Below are 21873 nucleotides of genomic sequence, written 5' to 3'. Positions count from 1 at the left end.
AGATTAAATGTGGGAAACAAGTTCATGATCCTTCTGGTGCTGATAAAATGCAAGGTCTTGTTGCTTTAGAACAGAGTGCTGGTTCTTACTATCAGGTGATTTACCTTCATTGTTTAAAAAAAAATGATGAAGAGATTTTGCTGTTGGCTTTTCATAAAGACCTAGGAAGCTTCAGAGAATTATCCCATTATATCCTTTGGGTATGTTGCCTTTGCTGGTTAAAGGTGATATACCCTTTTCCCTTTTTCCTCTTCTCTCTTGATGGGTGACTGTCTGTTTCCTTGTCTCACCAGGCATCTTTTCTATCAGATCAGCCTGAGCCCTACTTGCCCTTTCTCTCAAGATTCCTGGAGACCCAGATGTTTGCTTCTTTCATTGACAATAAAATTATGTTTCATGATGATGATGATAAAGACCCTGTGCTCCGGGTGTTTGATTCCCGAGTAGATAAGACCAGACTGTTGAATGTTCGGACGCCTACTCTCCGCACATCCATGTACCAGAAGTGCACCACTGTGGGTGAAGCAGGTGAGGCCTCCTTGTTGCTGTCCGTCTAGCTTCTTGGATTATGTCACTAATGTGTCCCTGCTCCTAAACATGCCAGCTTCTTTCTGTTTCTGCTTTTGCTTAAGTTTTCCCCATAGCCTGAAATGCTCTTTCCTTTCTTTTTTGCCTGGTTAGCTCTTTTCATCCTTTAACACTGTGTCAATTGGGAATGGGGTCCTGCTGTAGGTAATAGAGAAGAGAATCTAATTAGCAGTGGGCTAGAAACATGAGATATGTTCCCCAGATTAGCAAGAAATGCAGAATTGGTGGTTGCTGGTGTTGGTTCAGCTGCTCGACAGTGTAATCAGGAACTGAGGTTCTGTCTTTACCCAGCTATCCTTAGTGTATCGACTTATATTCATGCTGGGAATTTTAAAAAATATGTTTTTATTCATTTTATTTTATTTGAGAGAGAGAGAGAGAGAGAGAGAGAGAGAGAGAGAGAGAGAGAGAGAGAGAGATCAGCTTCCTCCTGCATGCCCCCTGCCTGCAACCTGAGCATGTGCCCTGACCAGGAATCAAACCTGCACCTTGGTGAATGGGACAGTGCTGAACCAATTGAGCCACACCGGCTTGGCCTACCAGAGGCTTTTTATGTTCATATTTAGGGTAAGAAGAGGGGAGGCTGCTATCAGCCAAAGCTTTCTGTTGTCACATAGGCCAGAACCATGTTATGTGACTATACTTAAGTGCCAGAAAGACTGAAAGGGAGTAGTGAATTGGATGTAATGTTACCCTTAACAATGTCGGAGTTTTATTAGCAAGAAAGAAGGAGCAAATGAGTTATGAGTAAGCAGTTGATAGTGTTTGCCACAAAAACTTACCTGGTATGTCTCCTCTGTGAAGTCTTCTCTGATGCCCTCAGGCTGAGTTGGTGTATTCCTCCTCTATCCTGTGGTGCTTTGTTCTTACCTCCCCTCTGTAATCTCTGTTCTTTTGAGCTGTCATTACTAGGGAACAACTTAAGAGCAGAGACTGTATTTACTTATTTTCTTGCCCCAACTTCTAGCATTGTATTTATGACAGATGTTAAAAGTGGTTTGCTAACCCTCGCTGGTTTGGCTCAGTGGATAGAGCATCAGCCTGCTGACTGAAGGGTCCTGGGTTCAATTTCAGTCAAGGGCACATGCCAGGTTGTGGGCTCAATCCCCAGTAGGGAGCATGTAGGAGGCAGCTGATCAATTATTCTCTCTCATCATTGATGTTTCTCTCTCTCCTTCTCCCCCTCTCTGAAATCAGTAAAAATATATTTTTAAAAAAGTGGTTTGCTACATGCATGATTGAAAAGCCCTTTTTGTTCATAGAAGCCCCATCTAGATGAGTATAGCTAGAGAATAGTCTCAGTTTGAGGTGCAGATTAAGTAGTTTGTTCACTTTCTTATAGGATGTTCACTGTCCTTGTGGCTATTTTGTATATATTGTTCATTCATTTACTAAATATTATAAACTAGAGGCCCGATGCATGAAATTCATGCAGGGAGGTGGGGATCCCTCAGCCCAGCCTGCCCCCTCTCACAGTCTGGGAGCCCTCAGTGGATGTCCTACTGACGGCTTAGACCCACTCCTGGAGCAGGTCTATGCCACAGTCTGGCAGCAGAGGCTCAGAGCAGGCACCGTGTGTGTGTGTGTGTGTGTGTCCACTGGTGGCTGCCCCCGCCGCTCCACAGAGGCTCAGAGCAGTCGCCTCGTGTGTGTGTGTGTGTGTCCACTGGTGGCTGCCCCCAGCCGAGCCACAGAGGCTCGGAGCAGGCACCCTGTGTGTGTGTGTGCGCACGCATGTGTGTGCATCCACTAGGGGCTTGCCCCCAGCCGCACCATGTAGGCTCGGAGCAGTTGCCCCGTGTGTGGAGGCTGGGAGCAGGTGCCCCTGTGTTGATCTCTCAGGCTCCTGGCTATGCCTGCTGTTGTTCTCTTCCTTGAGTGGCGGCCAGGGCAGGCTGGAAGCTTGGCTTCCTCCATTGTTGGGGGCAACCCAAGCCTCCAGCTCCGTGGCCGCTTGGCTTCTCCACTGCAGCCACAGCGGAGAAGCCAAGCCTCTTCAGTCTTCAGTCTTCACTCAGGCCAGAGCCTTCAGTCTTCGCTCTGTGCCCGTGTATGCAAATTAACCGCCATCTCTGTTGGGTTAATTTGCATACACATCTGATTGGCTAGTGGACATAGCAGAGTGACACCAATTTGCATGTTTCTCTTCTATTAGTGTAGATAGATACCCAGTACATGCTTAACATATGGTAAGTGCTCACAAATATATGTACTGAATGAATAAACATGTCAAGCATTTTTCTAGGTTTCAAACATACAGCTTTTTAAATTTATTTTTAATCTTCACCTGAGGATACGCATTTTTCTAAGTTTTGAAGATACAACTGGTGACAGTTTGGACAAAGTCCTGCCTTCATTTGCCTTCATTGAGTACATTCTCTAGCCTTCTATCTTTACCTTTCAGTTCTCAATTCAGTTCTTTCATTAAGATGACAGCCCTCTTGGTTAAGGCTTTTATTGGGATAATTGTGTGGTTTTTAGTCTTAGTTTGTTAATTTGGCAATTTATTGATTTTTAAAAGTGTACTAGTAAACTAACCTTGCATTCTTGAGATAAAGTCTTTATGTGATTATGATGTATTTTTTTTTGTATATTGTTGAATTCAATTTACTACAATTTTGTTTAGCATTTTTGCATCTATGCTCATGAAGGATATCAGCTCATAGTTTGTTTGTAATACCTTGTCTGATTTGGTGTCACTATAATGTTGGCCTGAAAGAAAAGTTAGGAAGTATTCTCTCCTCTTCAGTTTCCGAGAAGAGCTTGTTACTACTTTTTCTTTAGATGTTTGGCAGAATTCATCAGTGAAGCCCTCTGGGCTTGGAGGTTTTTTTTTGTTGTTGCTGTTTTTTTTTGTGTGAGAAGATTTTAAACTATAGATTCAGTTTAAAAAATAGGGCTATTCGGATGAGCTATTTCTTCTTGAGTGAGCTTTGGCTGTTTGCATCCTTCAAGGAATTTGTCCCTTTCACCTATTGTCAAATTTGTTGGCATTAAGTTTTTTTTGTAGTATGTCCTGTATTAATAATCTGTAGAGTCTGTCACTTCTCTCATTACTGATTTTGGTAATTTGTGTTTTTTTCCTTTCTATTTTTATCAGTCTGATTAGAAGTTTATTAGTTTTACTGATCTTCTGAAAGAACAGTTTTTGGATTTATTAATTTGTTTATTTCATTGATTTCACTCTGGCCTTTATTATTTCCTTCCTTGTACTTTGAATTTAATTTGCTAGTCTTTTTTCTAGTTTTTTAAGGTGAAAGCCACGGTCATTAATTTGAGACCTTTCTTCTTTTTTCTAAGATAGGCATTTAGTGCCATAAATTTTCTTTCAAGTAATAATGACATACTACAAATTCTTATATTTTGTGTTCTTATTTTTATTCAGTTCTTATTTCCCTTTTGATTTTTTTGATGGTGGGTTATTTGGAAGTGTGTTATTCAGTTTTAAGATGTTCTTAATGATTATTGTAGTCAGAGGACATATTTTGTATTCAAATTGTTTTAAATTTATTGAGTGTTATATGGCCCAGAATATGGTATATTTTTTAAAAGTTTGAATTTTTTTTTCTTATCCAGAGAAAGCAATTGAGCTGCGTCTGGCAAAAATAGACCATACTGCAGTTCACCCCCATTTACTTGACATGAAGATTGGACAAGGGAAGTATGAACCAGGTTTCTTCCCAAAGTTGCAGTCTGATGTGCTTTCCATTGGGCCTGCCAGCAACAAGTGAGTCAACCCCGGGATTCCCTGATTCAGCTCCCTAACCATCCAGTATCTGGGCCTGAGCTGGTAGAAGACCCCTGAATTTTATAAAGCAAATATGGAGAAGACCAAAACTCTCCAGGTTTTTCACTTTTTGAACAAGAAAATGGGTGACAGAGTATCATCAGCTCCTGTCTCCACTGTGCCAATTGGGATAGCACTAAATCCCATACAACATGTAACTGGCATTTTATCTCCAGTAAGTGGTAGTTGAAATGGAGTCTGAACTGGAAGTAGGTAACTTAGCAGGATTGCTGGTCTTTAGTTATGTTTGGAGATGAATATAACAAAGCTCAGACAGAGCTGAGTATAGTTTGGATCTGCATGTGAACTTGATGTAAATGTTTGAAGAGAGATATGTCGGTGTTCCCTGGGGAGTTATTTTTCTTGCCCACTCACTGATCTTTAAGCTGCTCTTCCCCAAGCTCTCTGAGCTATCTCTGGTGACTCTTTGGTGGTTTTCTGTGCCCAGCACTGGTCCCTAGACATTCCAGTTTTCTTCTGTCAGTTGACCTTACTTTTATTTTAAAAAGAATTTTGTTGTTGTTAATCCTCACCAGAGGCTATTTTTTCCATTGATCTTTAGAGAGAGTGGAAGAGAGGGAGGTGTAAGAGAGACACATTGATTGGTTGCCTCCCACACACGCCCCAACTGGGCTGGGAATTGAACCCACACCCTTTAGTGCAAGCATATCAAACTCGCAGCTCAGCCAATATAACGGTATATAACTTAATTTTTACAATATCCTGTTACACATAATTATTAGTAACTAGTGGCCCGGTGCATGGATTCATGCACATTGAAAGGAAATTAATTAGAAGAAATATTTTAATATCACTATTCACCCTTTCTCTGTAATAGAAGTGTCAGAGATGAAAGAAAATTAGTAAAATGTATATGAAAATAATATATAAATTGATTAACAAATAAACAATAACAACATGCTATAACAACAAAGACATGATATAAAAACAACAAAAACATGATAAAAAACATTGATAAAAGCAATGACTGATAAATTGATTAAACTTATTCTAATATCTCCCTGTATGCCACATTAGGAGTAAAAACACTTTCAGAGTGCTTGACTAATTTCCCTTGTGATGAAGTATTTACAACTTTAACGTTACATGCTCTTCGAACTCAAGAGAAAACAGCATATAACTGACTGTGTCCAAAAACGGGTTTAGGTAGGAATATTCCTGCACTGTCTAGAGTTTGTCCTTGTGATTTATTAATAGTCATTGCAGATGCTGGCATCACGGGAAACTGTCTTCGAATTAAACAACCAAATTCAGGATCAACAATGACAGATTGAAACATGTGTGCGATTGGCACCAGCGAGAGCTTTATATGTATCAAGCATGCACGAGTCAATGTTTATTTTTAAATTGCCAGTGCATGTCATATGCACCGGCCAGTCAGACAGATGTATGGTTGGCCACTTAGCCTTTTATATATATAAATGAACTACAACGTTTGCTAATGACTGATTACTATAATTGTGTTGCATTCATTTCCCTTACGTGCCTTACACACAGGTACACTATTTCTCTCCATTAATATTAGCAGTGAATATTTTATTTTATTTTTTTAAAAAAATATATTTTATTGATATTTTATAGAGAGGAAGGGAGAGGGATAGAGAGTTAGAAACATCGATGAGAGAGAAACATCGATCAGCTGCCTCCTGCATACCCCCTACTGGGGATGTGCCCGCAACCAAGGTACATGCCCTTGACCGGAATTGAACCTGGGACCCTTCAGTCTGCAGGCTGACGCTCTATCCACTGAGCCAAACCGGCTAAGGCAGCAGTGAATATTTTAGCAGCCGATTGCCACGTCATTAGTCTTGTACTGACTTGTTTGGTGTGCGCAACAGGAGATATTTTGCTTTCAGAGAACAAGAAAAATAGGTTTATTTGCGTTATGCTTATTAATTTGTGCAGTTATTCAATGTCTGGTAAGTTAATGTTCAAGAAAAAATATTAATTTTTATTAAAATGTTCTATTTTATAACAATTATTTGTTTCAGCCCTTTGTGTTCAGCATGTCTCTATCAAAATAAACCTATGTTTCTATGAAAATTGAAGCTTTTTTTTTTTTTGCGGCCACATAAACTTTAAACCTTGTTTATTTGGTCTGTGTTAGCCTTTGAGTTTGACATGCTTGTTTTATGGGACCACATAAACTTTAAACCTTGTTTTATGGCCCGTGTTAGCCTTTGAGTTTGGCATGGGGAATATGTGGGCCAGCACTCTAACCACTGAGCCACCGGCCAGGGCTGACCTTACTTTTTACTGGGATATTGTTAATTGCCTGTTTTGATTCTTTTAGATGGACAAAAAGGAATGCCCCTGCCCAGTGGAGGCGGAAAGATCGGCAGAAGCAGCACACAGAACACCTGCGTTTAGACAATGACCAGAGAGAGGTAGGCCACCTTATGATTGACAAGAAATGGGCCTATTATCATGCTACATTCTCTTTCTCTTTCCTATTTTTTTGACCTCTGGTCTGATTCAAGTGTCTTAACAGTTCAGTGACCACCGAACCAAGAAGGTTATTTGAGGCCAAAAAACAAAGCAGCCACCCCTATAGAACATCCAGCCTTCAGGCTGTATAAGACCAATGAGATCATTTGGTCTGGCCCTGTCAAGGCATTAGGGGTTAGTTAATTACATGTTTGACCAAATATAGCAGCTAAGTTTTAAGTGGATAATTTTGGATGGCCTGAGAATGATGTTATAAATATCCAAATGGCCCTTGGCAGATAAAAGGTTCCCACCCCTACTATAGATTATAATGGGATTTGTTGTAGGGAAGTTACTTACAGGGATGGGGTCTAAGCAGAGATTGTCTGTGCAGACTGTTGGGGTCGCCTCTACTCCACATTTAGAGACTTCTCCCCATAAAGAAGGGTTAATAATAGAGTAGTTCCTGATACCTGATACTGGGCCTAGGTTAGGACAAATCCAGGATGTATGATGTTTTGCACATGACAGCTAGCCACTAACCATGTAGGTCCTCTCTCTGTGCCAGGCCCTGTTTGCAGCCGACTCAGGAATGATGGCAGTCTTAGAAGAGAGCCTTTCACTGTCCTTTCAGGACTCCTCATACATCATACTCCTGGGGGAGTGTGACAGAACCTCAGGAGATGAGAGCCTGAGACTTGGGAGAAATCCTTTTAAAATTTGTGAGGCTTCTTTTGTGTGTGGTATGGTAGTGAAGAATTAATTTTGTTAGAATTAGAAGGAAGAAAAGCTGAACTTGGGTTAATGCTGTCAATATCTGAACCTGGGAGTAGGGAGTACTTTCCCCCTATTTTTTATGTATCGTAATTTAAAACAGATAATCTTGACTTTTTTTTCTTTGAGGAGCAAAGGAGAGGAATGTTATCTTCAGGTGCCTGGGGTGTTGAGGCTTCTTGAATTGACCTCCTGAGCCCTCATTACTTATAGGCTGAATTTTCAGCTCTACTATAACTTGTTCCCAGTAAAGCTTTTAGTTATAAAACTCAAGTTGGAAACCCTGCTTGCCTGACTCAGTTGCAGAGAAGTTGTGAAAATGGGAATTTAATCTTCAGAAACCTGTTTCAGGAACTTCTCTTTGAGAAAATACCTTGCAAATTGTGTTATCTATATATATAAAAGCCTAAGTGACTGAACAACCAACATGCACTGACCACCAGGGGGCAGACACTCAACACAGGAGCTTCCCTCTGGTGGTCAGTGCACTCATACAGCCAACCTCTCGTGGCCAGCCGACTTCCCTCAGTCCCTCCCCCTGGGCCAGCCAGCCAGACCCGATGGCCTCAATGGCCCCAATGGCCCCAATTGAGGCAGGCCGGCCAACCCATCTCCTGCAATCCCTCACCCCCCCCCCCCCACCAGCTGGCCCTGATCAGCCCCAATCAGGGCGGGCCAACCCACCTCCCCTGCCCCCAGCCAGCCAGCTCCAATCAGCCCCAATTGGCCCCAATGGGGGCGGGCTGGCAGCCAACCTCCCATGGCCCCTCCCCGAGGCCAGCCCAATCAGCCCCAATCACCAGCCAGGCCAAGAGACCCCACCTGTGCACGAATTCGTGCACTGGGCCTCTAGTATACATATAAAACCCAATAAAGCATATTGTTTTCATATGTGTTTGGCACCTCAGTGAATGGGAAAATTGCATGTTTTGCCTTTGCTATATTTTAAAGGAATATATTAAAATCACAAGGTATGGTTATAAATTTTTAACTGCTGCTTTATAGGATACAGTTGTGCTTAGAGTTCTGCGAGTGTGCTGTAAGGGGTGTTGGGTATTGGTGTTATTTTTAAAGTCTCCCCTGGGTTTTCCACCTCACCTCCTGATTACTTCTTTCAGCAGTATTTATTGAGCACATTTTCTTGGTCAAAATCACTGTCGTAAGCACTTTGAAATATAAAGATGACAAGACGTTAGCCTTGTCCTCAGGGACTACCAGTTTATTAAGGGAGCAAAGTCAGGTACACAAATAACTTTAGTAGAAGAGTCTTGTTAAAGGGTCATATAAGAGGCAAGCCAGTGTGTGATCACTGATTAGAGAAAGCAGATGTCAGTTCTACCTGGGGTAGTCATCAAACAAAAATTTTTGGTGGAGTCAAAATCTGTTTGAGGCCTTGGAGGATGATAGGATTGTTATAGAGACAAAGAAAAATATTTTTTTTTTAAAAAAATATATTTTATTGATTTTTTACAGAGAGGAAGGGAGAGAGATAGAAAGTTAGAAACATCGATGAGAGAGAAACATCGATCAGCTGCCTCCTGCACATCTCCTACTGGGGATATGCCCGCAACCCAGGTACATGCCCTTGACCGGAATCGAACCTGGGACCTTTCAGTCCGCAGGCCGACGCTCTATCCACTGAGCCAAACCGGTTTCGGCGAAAAATATTTTAAGAAGAGGAAATACAGGACCAAAAGCTTGGTGATTGTTGTGTAATGAAGACTGGCAGAATGTTTGGAGGAAGGAGGTGTTAGAAGTGGCTACATAGCCAGCAAGTTAGGAGGCAGGTAGCAGTAGTCCAGGTAGTAATTGAAGCCTAACCTTGGGGATTGGTAGTAAGGGCAGATTGAGGGGCCAGACAGAAATGTTCTACTGGGATAAATGTGGGGGAAGAAGGAAGCCTGGGGTAAAAGTGTTTGTTGTGACCTGGAATACTGAGAGGATGTCAGTGTGCAGCTCTCTGCATTTATATGCATTCTGTGTTAAAACAAACAGCATGTGGAGAATCACCAACACTCTGCAGAAAATACAGTTGTTGTTTTGTGCAAGGTTGTTATACTTTATGATGAAAACAGTAGTTATCTTTGATATGGGCAGAAGAGTTAAATTCCTCCCAGCTTAGTAGGTAAAATGATTTTTTTTCAGTAATACTCTGAGATTTGGGTTGACAAACTGATCTATACAAGCTGCAGCTATGTTTTTTTTTGTATCTTTAAAGAAAAGGTAATTACAGCAGTTACGAAGTGCTTTACATCAGAGAAAACAGAATTGATATTTTCTCAGGTTTTCCCTTTTATATAGAATTGCATTTGGAAAAAAATCTTTGATTGCTTTTAAAGAGAGAGAGAGAAACACCTATTTGTTGTTCCACTTATTTATGCATGTATTGGTTGATTCTTGTATATGTGCCCTGACCGGGTATTGAACCTGCAACCTTGGGGTATAGGGACAATGCTGTAACCAGCTGAACTACCCAGCCAGGGCTACAGAGTTAAATTTTAAACTTTCTGCCCCAACTGTATCTGAGCCTTGGAAAGAAGCAGTAAGAAAGCGCTGGGTGGTAGTGCCCTCTTCAGGCACTCACCAGTACTGGTCGCCTATCTTGTGTGCATGGATAGAGTCTTTGTTTTTCTGTTTGCTGTAGAAGTACATCCAAGAAGCCAGGAATATGGGCAGCACCATCCGCCAGCCCAAACTGTCCAACCTCTCCCCGTCAGTGATTGCCCAAACCAACTGGAAGTTTGTAGAGGGCCTGCTGAAGGAATGCCGCAACAAGGTGAGCTGTGGACGCCTCTGTGTGTGTGCTCTATTTCCCTTGGCAGCCAAGGTGAGACCAAGGCTTGGCTCTGACTGTTCTTTCTTGGTTTTAAAAATATTGTTAATATAATGGGATAGTATGAATTTTAAGATCCTGTTAACTTGGAATTAGGCATATTGTTTTTTCTTTTTTTCTCATCTTAAAAAAAATTTTTTTTTTATTGATTTCAGAGAGGAAGCAAGAGGGGGAGAGAGAAAAACATCAACGATGAGAGAGAATCATTGATCAGCTGCCTTCTGCACGCCCCACACTGGGGATGGAGCCCACAACCCAGGCATGTGCCTTGACCAGGAATCGAACCCTAACCTCCTGGTTCATAGGTTGATAATCACTGAGCCACACTGGCTGGGCGGCATATTTGTTTTACATAAAATAAACCATTAATCAAGATCAAGCACAGTTTGTTGATAAAATATGTATTCTTTAAAACTGAGAGATACAGTTTTAATTTTAGACATCTAACATTTTTTGAAATCATTGTAGTTGAATTGTCTTCAGCAGATTAGTCTTACACACATGAAAATGTTGCCTCTATTTTAATTTGATAGCAATGATTGCATATATCTAGACACAAGAATGTATGAATGCCTACTATGTGCCAGGCCAACGAGTGTTATTCAGTTTAAGCTGTTATGGGGTGTTTTTCTCAATTCTACAAAGACAGTCATTTTTAAAAAAACTTTATTGAGAATTGATATACAAAAAATTGCACACATTTAATGTATGCATCTTTGGATATACACATGCACCCGTGATACTATTACTATGATCAAGGTGCTAAATATATCGATTTCTTCCCAAAATTTTGTGTTGTTTTGTGGTTTTCACTTGTTTGTTTTTTTGTGATAAGAACACAGTATGATATCTATTCTCTTAACATATTTTAAAATGCATAATACTGTTAATTATAGGTACTATGTTGTATAACAGATCTCTAGAACTTACTCATCTGCATACTGAAACTTCATATCTATCCAGCAACAATTTTCCTCCCCAAAACCCCTGGTAACCACTATTCTATTTCCTGCTTCTGTGAGTCTGACTATTTTAGATACCCCATATAAGTGCAGTATTTGTGCACTTGAAGTTTTGTTTAATGAGATCAGTTAAGCAGTGAGAATCAGAATGTATGAAGTGAGCATGACCAGAGGGTTTTATTCAACTCTTTTTATCTCATAAATGTAAAAACTGAATCCAGAGTGATGAAATTACTTGTTCAGGGTCATACAGTAATTGCTATGTTCTTATCTTTTAACTAAACTTTTAAAGAATACATTTCATCATGACCTGACCTATATCTGTATGGTGGAGAAGAAATATACTCTATATATCTGGGTTTCACTTATCTTGTCCCTCCCAGCCCAACAGAGGTGCAGGTGGCCACAACCCTCTCCAGTTGCACGTGACCTTGTTCACTGTGTTTGTCTAATCCTACTGACTGATTCCTTGTAGACCAAGAGAATGCTGGTGGAGAAGATGGGCCGAGAGGCTGTGGAGCTAGGCCACGGAGAGGTCAACATCACAGGGGTGGAAGAGAACACCTTGATTGCCAGCCTTTGTGACCTCTTGGAAAGGATCTGGAGCCATGGACTCCAAGTAAAACAGGTAATGAATGTAGAGCCCTTTCTGCTGTGCAAACTATCTTCTTGTTTTCACTTACTAGCTTTCCCATACTCTTCCAGCTGGCTGGCTTTGGAGAATGGTACATAGTATGCATGGAGTGAGATTAGAAATAGGTAAACAAACAATTAAATAGGATCTAAACTATTTTGTTTAAAAATAAACTTCATAAATCTGTGTGTTTGTCAGACATTTTAAAAGTGGTGCTTCTGTCCTGCAAATAGAGCTTAAGGCCATACTGATAGATCCTATTTGGCAGCTGGCCCTAGAGATGAAGCATAGAGAAAGAGGGAACGTGAGGCTCAGAAGTACCAAACATACTAGTACCCTAAGAGTCCTTCATTAGCTGTACATTCCCAGTGGATAAAGGTCTGTCATTAACATTTCGTTTACATGTGGATAGCTTAGCCATCTAAAGATCTGAGAGAAGTTGAGTAAGTTTGATTTTTACTGCTTAATACCCAGAGAATGTTCTTATTTGAAAATACTCTAATTTGAAAAGTCAAGATGGACAACTTTTACTTTTATGCATTTTTTAATTTGAAAAGAACTTGAAACATTATCAGAAGCAATTTTATTTTGGACAAATTAGAAACTATATATAAGTATCCAGCAAATATTTATTGAGTGCTTACAGTATTCCAGGAACTATTGTAGGCACTTGAGATAACCTTAGTAAACAAAACAGATCAAGATGCCCTAGCTGGTTTGGCTCCGTGGATAAGAGTGTCGGCCTGCGGACTGAAGGGTTCGATTCTGCTCCAGGTCCAATACATGGGTTACAGATCTAATCCCCAGAAGGGGGTGTGCAGGAGGCAGCTGATGAATGAATCTCTCTCATCATTGATGTTTCTATCTCAACAAAAACAACAACAAAAACAGACCAATATCTCTGCCCTTCTGGAGTTTCCATTCTCATGGTTTGGAGGCAGTCTACCACATGTGCCCTTCAAAACATTTTTTTGTGCACATACTAGTATACCCATATACAGGTGTGTATTAAAAAAATCCAGCAATATCACAATGAATTTATTTTTCACACCCACTAGGATAACTAAAACAAAAAAAGATAAAGTGTTAGGATTTGGAGAAATTAGAACCTTCATAACATTGCTGGTGGAATGTAAAATGGTACAGCCACTTTGGAAAATTGTCTGGCAGTTCCTCAAAATGTTAACCATAGTGTTGTGACCCAGCAAGTCCACTTCTAGCTATGTATTCAAGAGAAATGGGAACATGTCTACATAAAAACATGTACACACTGTTCATAGCAGCATTATTCCAAATAGGCCCAACGTGGAAAATCCCAAATGTCCATCAGCTGATGAATACATAAACTAAATGTGTGTGGCCTATCCATATAATGGAATATTATTTAATAAATAGAATAAATTATGGATACATAGCACAACATCAGTGAACTGTGAAAACATACTAAATGAAAGAAGCAGTCACAAAAGACCACATATTGTATGACCCATTTAGGCAAATCCATAGACACAAAGATTAAAAGATGCCAGAGGTGGGAGGGAGGGAGGACTGGGGAGTGACTGCTAATGGATATGGGGTTTCTGTTTGGGGTGATGAAAATGTTCTAAAATTAAGTAGTGTTGATGGTTGCACAACTCTTTGAATATATTAGAAACCAGATTTTTTTGTGTGTGCAGAAAATTATATACTTTATAAGTATGAATTTTATGGTAATATGAATTATATCTTGATAAAGCTGTTTAAAAAATCCAATTGGATTATACTGTACATAATGTTTTATAACTTGCTTTTTTTTCCCCTCATTATTTTTTCCATGTCCTTAACTAATTTTTAGATGATATTACAGTATTTAAGAGCTCAGACTATAAATCAGATAGACTTGGGTTTGATTCCCACTTAATAATTTTATGAAACGGAGCAAGGTACCTAGCTTTTCTAAGTTTCTGTTTCCTCATATGTATGATGGAATTTTAAAAGTACCCACCTCCATAGGATTCTTGTGAGGATTTGATAATTCATGTAAAGCACTAAGCTCAAAGCCTGGTATCTGGGAGATTCTTAGTAAATATTTGTGGTTATTCTTCTTCTAAAATCTCAGTTTTAATTAATGTATTATTATATAGATGTGCCATACTTGAATCAATCCCTTATCATTGGTCATTTAGGTTATTTTGATTTGTCAGTATTGTAAACAACATTCCGATTACAGATTTTTTAAAAATGTTAAAGATTGTGTGTCACATTCCTACAATTTTGAGAGTGCTGTTGTGTAATAGCAACACTATGAGCTTTGGAGTCAGAAAGACGGATTTGAATCTTAGCTCCACTGGGTGACTTCTAGTGATTTGCAGTTTTTGACAGTAATTTTCCTTGTCCAAAATACAGAATTAATAAAACCTACCTTTCAGGGTTGTTATGATAATTAGATGTAATAAAAATAAGTACCTGGCATGTGGTGGGTATGTAACATATGACAGCTATGATTATGCTAGATTCTACATGAAGGATTTCTGTTTCTTTCCTTTTATTTATTTTTTAAAAATATGTTTTTACTGATTTTAGAGAGAGGAAGGGAGAGAGAAACATTGATGTGAGAGAAAAAACTGATATGAGAGAGAAGCATTGATTGGTTGCCTCCGTATGCACCCTGACCCATGACCAAACCCACAACCTGGGTATGTTGCCCGACTGGGAATCGAACCGGCAACCTTTTGGTGTGTATGATGATGCTCAAGCAACTGAGCACACTGACCAGGGCTCTTTCCTTTTCTTTGTAAACAAATAAGTAAAAATTCTATCATTGTTCTTAAAGTTTAGCAAGCCTGACACTATGGTTAAGTAAGCTCTTTGAGCTTTTTGATAAAACATGCCCTCAAAACTTTTTAATATTTGCCATAAAAATCTTAAGGCATTTAAAAAAAATAACCTTATCATCACATGTTCTAAACCTGTCCTCTGAGGCTTAGCAACATATTCTACAAGAGATTATGGGGATTTCTTTTGGGATTCATTTGATCCCTCTCTCAGTTTGGATAGACAGAGGCTACTTATTTGGTGAGAAACCAGTACAACATAAATGGGGGCTTTTTTGTTCAGGTTCTGTTTTCTGAGTTCTGTTTTTGGGTCATTAAAGTGTCACTGAAGGGAAGTGAGGGCCTGTGCCTGTGGCAGGGCACTTATGCCCTGAGGGACACATGTTCACTGGAGAGTGACCCTGACTATCTCTGTTGGGCTCCTACAGCATGCTCCTTAGATCTCCATTTTTGTGGTCTGTGTGTAGAGCACCTTTCTTCTGCTGAGACAGTCCTCAGTGATGTTCCAATCCAGAGGTTATACCTGGTTACCTGGTCTCCTCCATCATGCAGACTGTGCATGATCATGCACAGATTGTGACCAAATTCACTCTCAGAGAACTATCTTATCTCTTCCTGGGGGCACCTTACTGACCAACTGCCTATTTTATCTACTTATAAAGTAGGGAGAACCAACCGGCAGTTTTTACTGCTAACTTCCTAAATTTTGTTATTAGCTGTGTTGGTCTGCATGGAAGGCTGTCTGTAGCAAATCCTCACCACTCTATTTCACTTTCGATGACATATTCCAAGGAGATAGGTATCCTGCTCTAGGATATTTATCTGACAGTAAGAGGTGAGGTTTGATTTTTCATAATCCTACCTAATAAAAGAGAAACATGGTAATTAGCCATATGACTGCTACCCTTCCCATTGTCTAATCAGTGAGATATGCAAATTAATCACCAGCCAAGTTGGCTGTTAACTGCCAACAAAGATGGCAGTTAATTTGCATACATAGGCACAATGATGGGAGGCGAAAAGGGAAGGATGAAAGAAGCCACCTGCTGGTGTCGGAACCCAGGTGGCAGCCAAGAGCCGGAGAACTGGGCCACCATTGTGATCGGAGAAGCCGGGCCACCTTTGCTGGCCCTGGGCCAGTAATCGGAGAAGCCGGGTGGGGCAGGGAAGAGGGGATGTCCGCCTCTTCCCTGCCCCTCGGGCTTCTCAGATCACGGATCACCAGTGATCGGAGAACACCCAGAGGCGGGGCCAGAGGCCAGGCTGCACCCCTGCCTGGGGATGCGGTCTGGGGGCGAGACAGCCAGGCCTCAGAAGGAGACCCAGGGGCCAGGGCATGCAATCTGGTCCCGGGGGCCACACAGCCAGGCCCTAGAAGGAGACCCAGGGGCCGGGAACGCGATCTGGTGCCTGGGCAGCGGCGCAGCCAGGGACCAGGGCTGTGTTGCCGCTGGGGCAAGTGATCCAGTCTCGGGGGCGACGCAGCCAGGCCCCAGAAGGAGACCCAGGGGCCGGGTCTGTGTTGCCGCTAGGGCACGCAATCCGGTGCCTGGGCAGTGGCACATCCCCAGTCCCAGAAGGAGACCTAGGGGCCTCCCAAGTGGAGAGTCTCCGTGGTCAGACTGTGCGGTGTCGGGACAGGAATAAAGATGGAGGTGACTCAGATGCCTGGCCAGCAGCCTTAGACCAGCAAGCAGGGCCTTACAGCGGGGACTCGGGGTGGGGGTGGGGCGAGGAAAGCGAGCGGGAAATAGAGAACTACAACTCCCAAGAGGCTTAGCGGCTGGGGCCTGTGTGTCTGGCCATGAAATCAGATCTTCAAGTCATTTTGCACTTTAAGAGGCTTGCAAGGTTGGAAGTTCTGCGTCGGGAGCCAGGGAGAAATGGAGCTGGAGCAGAGAGAGGGGTCCATGGCAGCTGTGGGCTTTGAGGAGTTCTCAGCACCTCCCTGCTTGGAGCTGGCGCTGCCTCCGCTGTTTGGTGGTCACATCCTGGAGAGCGAGCTTGAGACCTAAGTGGGGTTCATGTCTGGGGGTCTGGGCAGCTCCAGCTTCCAGGAGCGAGACGAAGAGGAGGAGGCAGCCCAAGGCCAGCGGCCGCGGTGCCAAGGGGAACTCAATCGCAGGAAGTACCAGGTGCTGGGTCGGCGCTGCAGGGAGATCCAGCGGGTCCTGAACAGGCTCCATCAGATATCGAGGATAACACGGAGACTCCAGCAGGAGCGGAGGTTCCTCATGAGGGTGCTGGACTCCTACGGCGATGACTACTGGGCCAGCCAGTTCACCATCTTACTGGAGGACGAGGGCAGCCAGGGCACAGACGCCCCACCCCAGGCAATGCTGAGAACGAGCCTCCAGAGAAAGAGGGGCTGTCCCCGCCCAGGAGGACACTAGTTCCTGCAGAAGCCAGCAACCCGGCCCCTGGAAGAGGTGGCAAGTGCCACGGGAAGGGTGCCAGGTTGGAGTCCCACTGACTCCGGATCTGGCCCCCATGCAGATAAAGGTGGAGGAAGACTTTGGCTTCAAAGTGGTCGAGGCTCTGGACTCAAGTTGGGTTTCTCGGGAGCCAGACAAGCTGCTGCCCTACCCCACCCTAGCCAGCTCCCCCTTTGACTGACCCCCCAATAAACAGACCCCATGCTCTCCTTGGCAAAAAAAAAAAAAAAAAAAAAAAAGCTTATAGAGGCATGCTTATAGGATCAAATAGTATAAATATAGATGTAACAGTACAATAAAAAGAGAACCTGGCTACGATGATCACCTGAACGCTGCCTCTGTGTCATTCCTTCTTCGCCAACTCCGTCCACACCTTTGGGAACCTCTGGACCTGCTGGGGCTGGATCCCAACATTCCTCTTCTTATAAGGACTTCAGTGAGATGGGCTAAGAGTCACACTGGAACTGCCTCAATTTAATGTAATCCCCTCTTTAAAGATCTTATCTCCACATACAGATACATTCTGAGATTCGGGGGATTACGATTTTAACATACATTTTGTTGATTACCCAAATCAGCCCTTAACAACCAGCATGTTTCAGAAAGTAGATTCCTACAGGGTTATTTACCAAACATTCAGAAGTATTTTTAAAAGAGCTAAGCCCCTCGCCCATCGCATGGGCCACTCCTGGCGAAGAGTGAAGGCCTGGGTTCCGGGCGCCAGAGGAAAACTGGTGCCAGCAGCCAGGAGAAGGGGCCCCCAAGGGGCCCCAGATTGGGAGAGGGCACAGGTCGGGCTGAGGGACCCACCCGAGTGCACAAATTTTTGTGCACCAGGCCTCTAGTAGTTTTATAATTACTGTCATTTGGGGACTGGTAAGTGAAAAGGGGTTGTTTCTCACCCTTTATGCATTGACATTCTTGGAGAATCTGGTACTATCTATGTGTCATGTGGCCACATCCCTGAATGGATAGTCAGACTATATTGAACCTTGCAGTCTCTATCAGTCCTTTTGCAAAAGAGGAAACAGAGTAATTCATGTCTTTTGCACTAGAAAGACCCCAGTGCCCTCTTACTAAGCTTCAGCCCAGCTGCTACTCTCTCACGTTTTGCCTTTGCCCTCCCTCCTTGACTAGTATAATCACTGTGAGCCCGGGCATCCTTCTGGCACAGTGGCCTGGTGTTGCTCTTGCCTTTGGTTCTTCAGCAGCATGGCATGTGAGGGCTCTCAGGTGACCAGCTATATTTAGTTTGTATCACATCCACACAGTCCTATAAGGGAGGCTGTCTTCCAAGTCAGTCTAGATGCTAGGACTATAGTGATGAGTAAGTCAAAGTCCCTGCCCTTTTAGGAGCCTACTCTAATGGTTTTGATAAATGAATGGATGAATGGATTTCTAGAAGTTGAATTACTATCTCAAAGAGCATGGCTATTTTAAGCTTTTGTATTTTACATATATTCTATTAATATAACAGTAACAGTGTATGGGAGCTGTAAGTCTCGTTGATTTTTGTTGAACCTCTATTTTTTCAAAGTTTTGGTATTTCAATGAATAAAAAAAATGGCCTTCTGTAGTTTTAATGTGTATGTTTTTGTGTGTGTGTGTGTGTGTTTTTAAATCGCCATTGAAGTTGGGTTTTGTTTTAAGCTGGTTAAATCTTGTAGGAAATACAAATATACAGCAAACATATGATAACAGCTTGCTGATCCATTGATGAGGGTTTTCTCTCATTCAGATGCTTTATTCCCCCCTCCCCCCAAATAGATCAAAGTGATGGGTAGAAACAAAATAGGCTATTGATATTTTCAAGGGAAAAATCTTGAGACCTTAAAGTTTCACATTTATCCCAGACAATAAAATTTTCTTCAGAAGGTATAACTTCAAAGGTAAATGATCCCTTTCAGAAGCAGTCTGCCTAGCGTCATTATTAAGAGTAGTGGTTACCTGGACTTAAGCTTGAATTTCAACACTCTACTTACTAGCTGTGTGATCTCTTACAATCTTTCTGATCCCCAGTTTGCTCTTTTCTAAAGAAAATGAAGATAGGGGTACCTACCTTATAGGATTTTGGGGAGCAGTAAATAAAATGTTATATTTTAAACATTTACATAGTTCATAGCACACCTCAAGCAAGACATGGTAGCTTCTATCATTATTATTACTTTCATAAAATGCAGAACTAAAGTTATTTATAAAACTATTATAATAAGTTCTATTACTAAAACAAACATTGTTACATTTATATTGTATCAACTGTATAGGAACATTCACCATGAATCTGAAATAAAGGTTTTATCACATAATGAGAGTCTCTGTGTACTGAAGGATGACTGGGAAGAGACAAAGCAGTTGCTGGGGGGCTAGCTGGGCTCATTCACTGCTTAGGCAAATTGCTCCCTTACATCAGGACTGCAAGTGCTATTCATATTTGTGTCTTATTGAAATGACTAATGATGCCCTAGCCCAGTGGTCAGCAAACTGCGGCTCGCGAGCCACATGCGGCTCTTTGGTCCCTTGGGTGTGGCCATGAAGTTTCAATTGCACTGTACGTGCGCGCCCATACGTGGTATTTGCAGTTTGCCCAACACTGCCCTAGCCCATAGTGTGGCCCAGAGCTGTCGGCACTTGGAACCCTGGAGGGGAAAGAAGGGATGAAAGCGGGTTTAGCTCAGTGGACAGAGCGTTGGCCTGGGGACTAAAAGGTCCTAGGTTCTATTCTGGTCAAGGGCACAAGCCTGGGTTGCGGGCTTGATCCCCAGTAGGGGGCATGCGGGTAAACAGCCAATCAATTATTCTCATCATTGATGTTTTTATCTCTATCTCCCTCTACCTTCTCTGAAACCAATAAAGATATATAAAATAAAAAATGACTAATTACTACATGACTCAAACACAGGGTGGGACAAAAGTAGGTTTGCAGTTGTTCATATGGGAAATAATACAATAATTAACAAATAATAATAGAATAAGAAACTGTGTTTTGTGTACTCACAACTGTAAACTTACTTTTGCCCCACCCCATAATTTCAACTGCAAATGCCAAGGTTCTCTTATGCTGACTGCAATATCTCAGCTTTGCAGTAGAGTAACAGCCTACCTTCCTGCAGGCTTCTTCAACTGTACCTTCAATAGTAAATCCTCCTCTTGGCTAGGGGACTGTCTAGGGCGGGGGGATAAAATGGACACATATGTAATACCCTTTGTAATACTTTAAGCAATAAAAAAACACAAAAAACAAAAAAAACAAAAACCAGAACTTCGCTGGAGATCCTGAACAGAACTTGGCTGGAGATCCTGGCTAGAGATCCTGGCTAGGCTGCGAATCAACTGAACGCTGTCTCCGTGTCATTCCTTCTTTGCCGACTCCGTCCACACCTTTGGGGACCCCTGGACCCGCTGGGGCTGGACCCCAGCAGAGGGGCAAGAGTAAAAAGATAGAAGGCCAGTTAAGACCCTCAAACTCGGGAACATGGCTATGACTGTGGACATGGGAGCAGTCCCACTCAGGTGACACAATGAGGGAAGGAGCCATACCACCGAGGCCAAGGACCTCCCCAACTTCTGCCCTCCTCCCAAAGGAACCCCAAGTTCTTCGCCGGGACTCACAGTGAGCACATCATGTTCTCTAACTCGACTTCACCTTGCAAAGTAGGACTTCTGCTTCTGACCATGAAGAATAACCAGTGCCAGACTTGCCCCGCGCTGTCTACCGCTAGAAAACAGGACAGCAGGTAGCGCAGACTGTGACCCTCCAGAGAACAAAGCCTAACGAGGAGAGCCTGATGACCACTCAGACTTTCTGCCCAGAGGCACTTTCCAGACCCTGGCCCAGGAGGGGACCCTAAGCAGGGCAGTGTCACCATTTTGAGTGGAGGCACAGAGGTTTGAGTTCAGGAGACAGAGGCTGCCAGACTTTACAGAAACCGAGAGCTGAAAAAGGAGGACACTATGCAGAGTGAGAGCTCCAGGAATCTGTACAGGCGTTCCCTGGAGCCTTTGAATACCCTGTGGACATGCACAGGGAGGACACCAGGAGCCAGGCAAAGAACCGTAAGGCACTGTCGGTGAGAGGTATTGACTTTCCCACCAACCAGAGTGAAGAAACCTCATCGAACAGGCCTAGGAAGGGGCAGGCCTGACGGGCCAGCACAGAGGCAAGGCTGCTGAACCTGTCCTGACAAAGATGCAGACCTGAACCATCTAATGTGCTGGCCACCAGCCACATGAGGCTATTGAACCTTTGAAATGTGGCTAAACTGAGATGTGCTTGTGAGTATAAATAAAATACAATCCAGATGTTGAAGACTTTAGTATAAAAAAAAGAATGCAAACTATCTCATTAATGGTTTTATACTGATTACATGTTGAAATGATAATACTTTGGGCATAATGGGTTAAATAAAATATATTATTAAAATTAAAAAAAAATAGTAAATCCTCCTCTTAGTGATGATTTATTCTCCCCAGCCTGCACTAAGGGCAGGAATGTCAGTATTTTAGGAAATTCAGGAGCTATCTTATAATCTTGTAGACTGGATATCAGCTTCTCTATGCAAAACTCATGCTCTACCTAAGCTGACCTTCAACCAGCAAACC

At 42.4% G+C, this 21873-nt stretch overlaps 1 protein-coding gene across 8 annotated transcripts in view; it reads left to right on the top strand.

The window, feature by feature from the left end:
• The window catches only part of DENND5A (DENN domain containing 5A), an 87492-nt gene that overhangs the window by 51186 nt on the left and 14433 nt on the right, over positions 1-21873 (top strand). For all 8 annotated transcript variants that reach the window (XM_059708846.1, XM_059708842.1, XM_059708844.1 and 5 more), the window contains 5 exons: positions 294-528; positions 4165-4315; positions 6690-6783; positions 10242-10373; positions 11868-12020. In XM_059708846.1, the coding sequence (XP_059564829.1) occupies positions 294-528; positions 4165-4315; positions 6690-6783; positions 10242-10373; positions 11868-12020 (765 nt within the window). The remainder of the gene's footprint in view (positions 1-293; positions 529-4164; positions 4316-6689; positions 6784-10241; positions 10374-11867; positions 12021-21873) is intronic.

Source organism: Myotis daubentonii, chromosome 9, assembly GCF_963259705.1.
Source record: "Myotis daubentonii chromosome 9, mMyoDau2.1, whole genome shotgun sequence".
NCBI lineage: Eukaryota > Metazoa > Chordata > Mammalia > Chiroptera > Vespertilionidae > Myotis > Myotis daubentonii.
The sequence above is the reverse complement of the archived record's forward strand: the minus strand, read 5'-3'. Positions and strand labels throughout refer to the sequence as shown.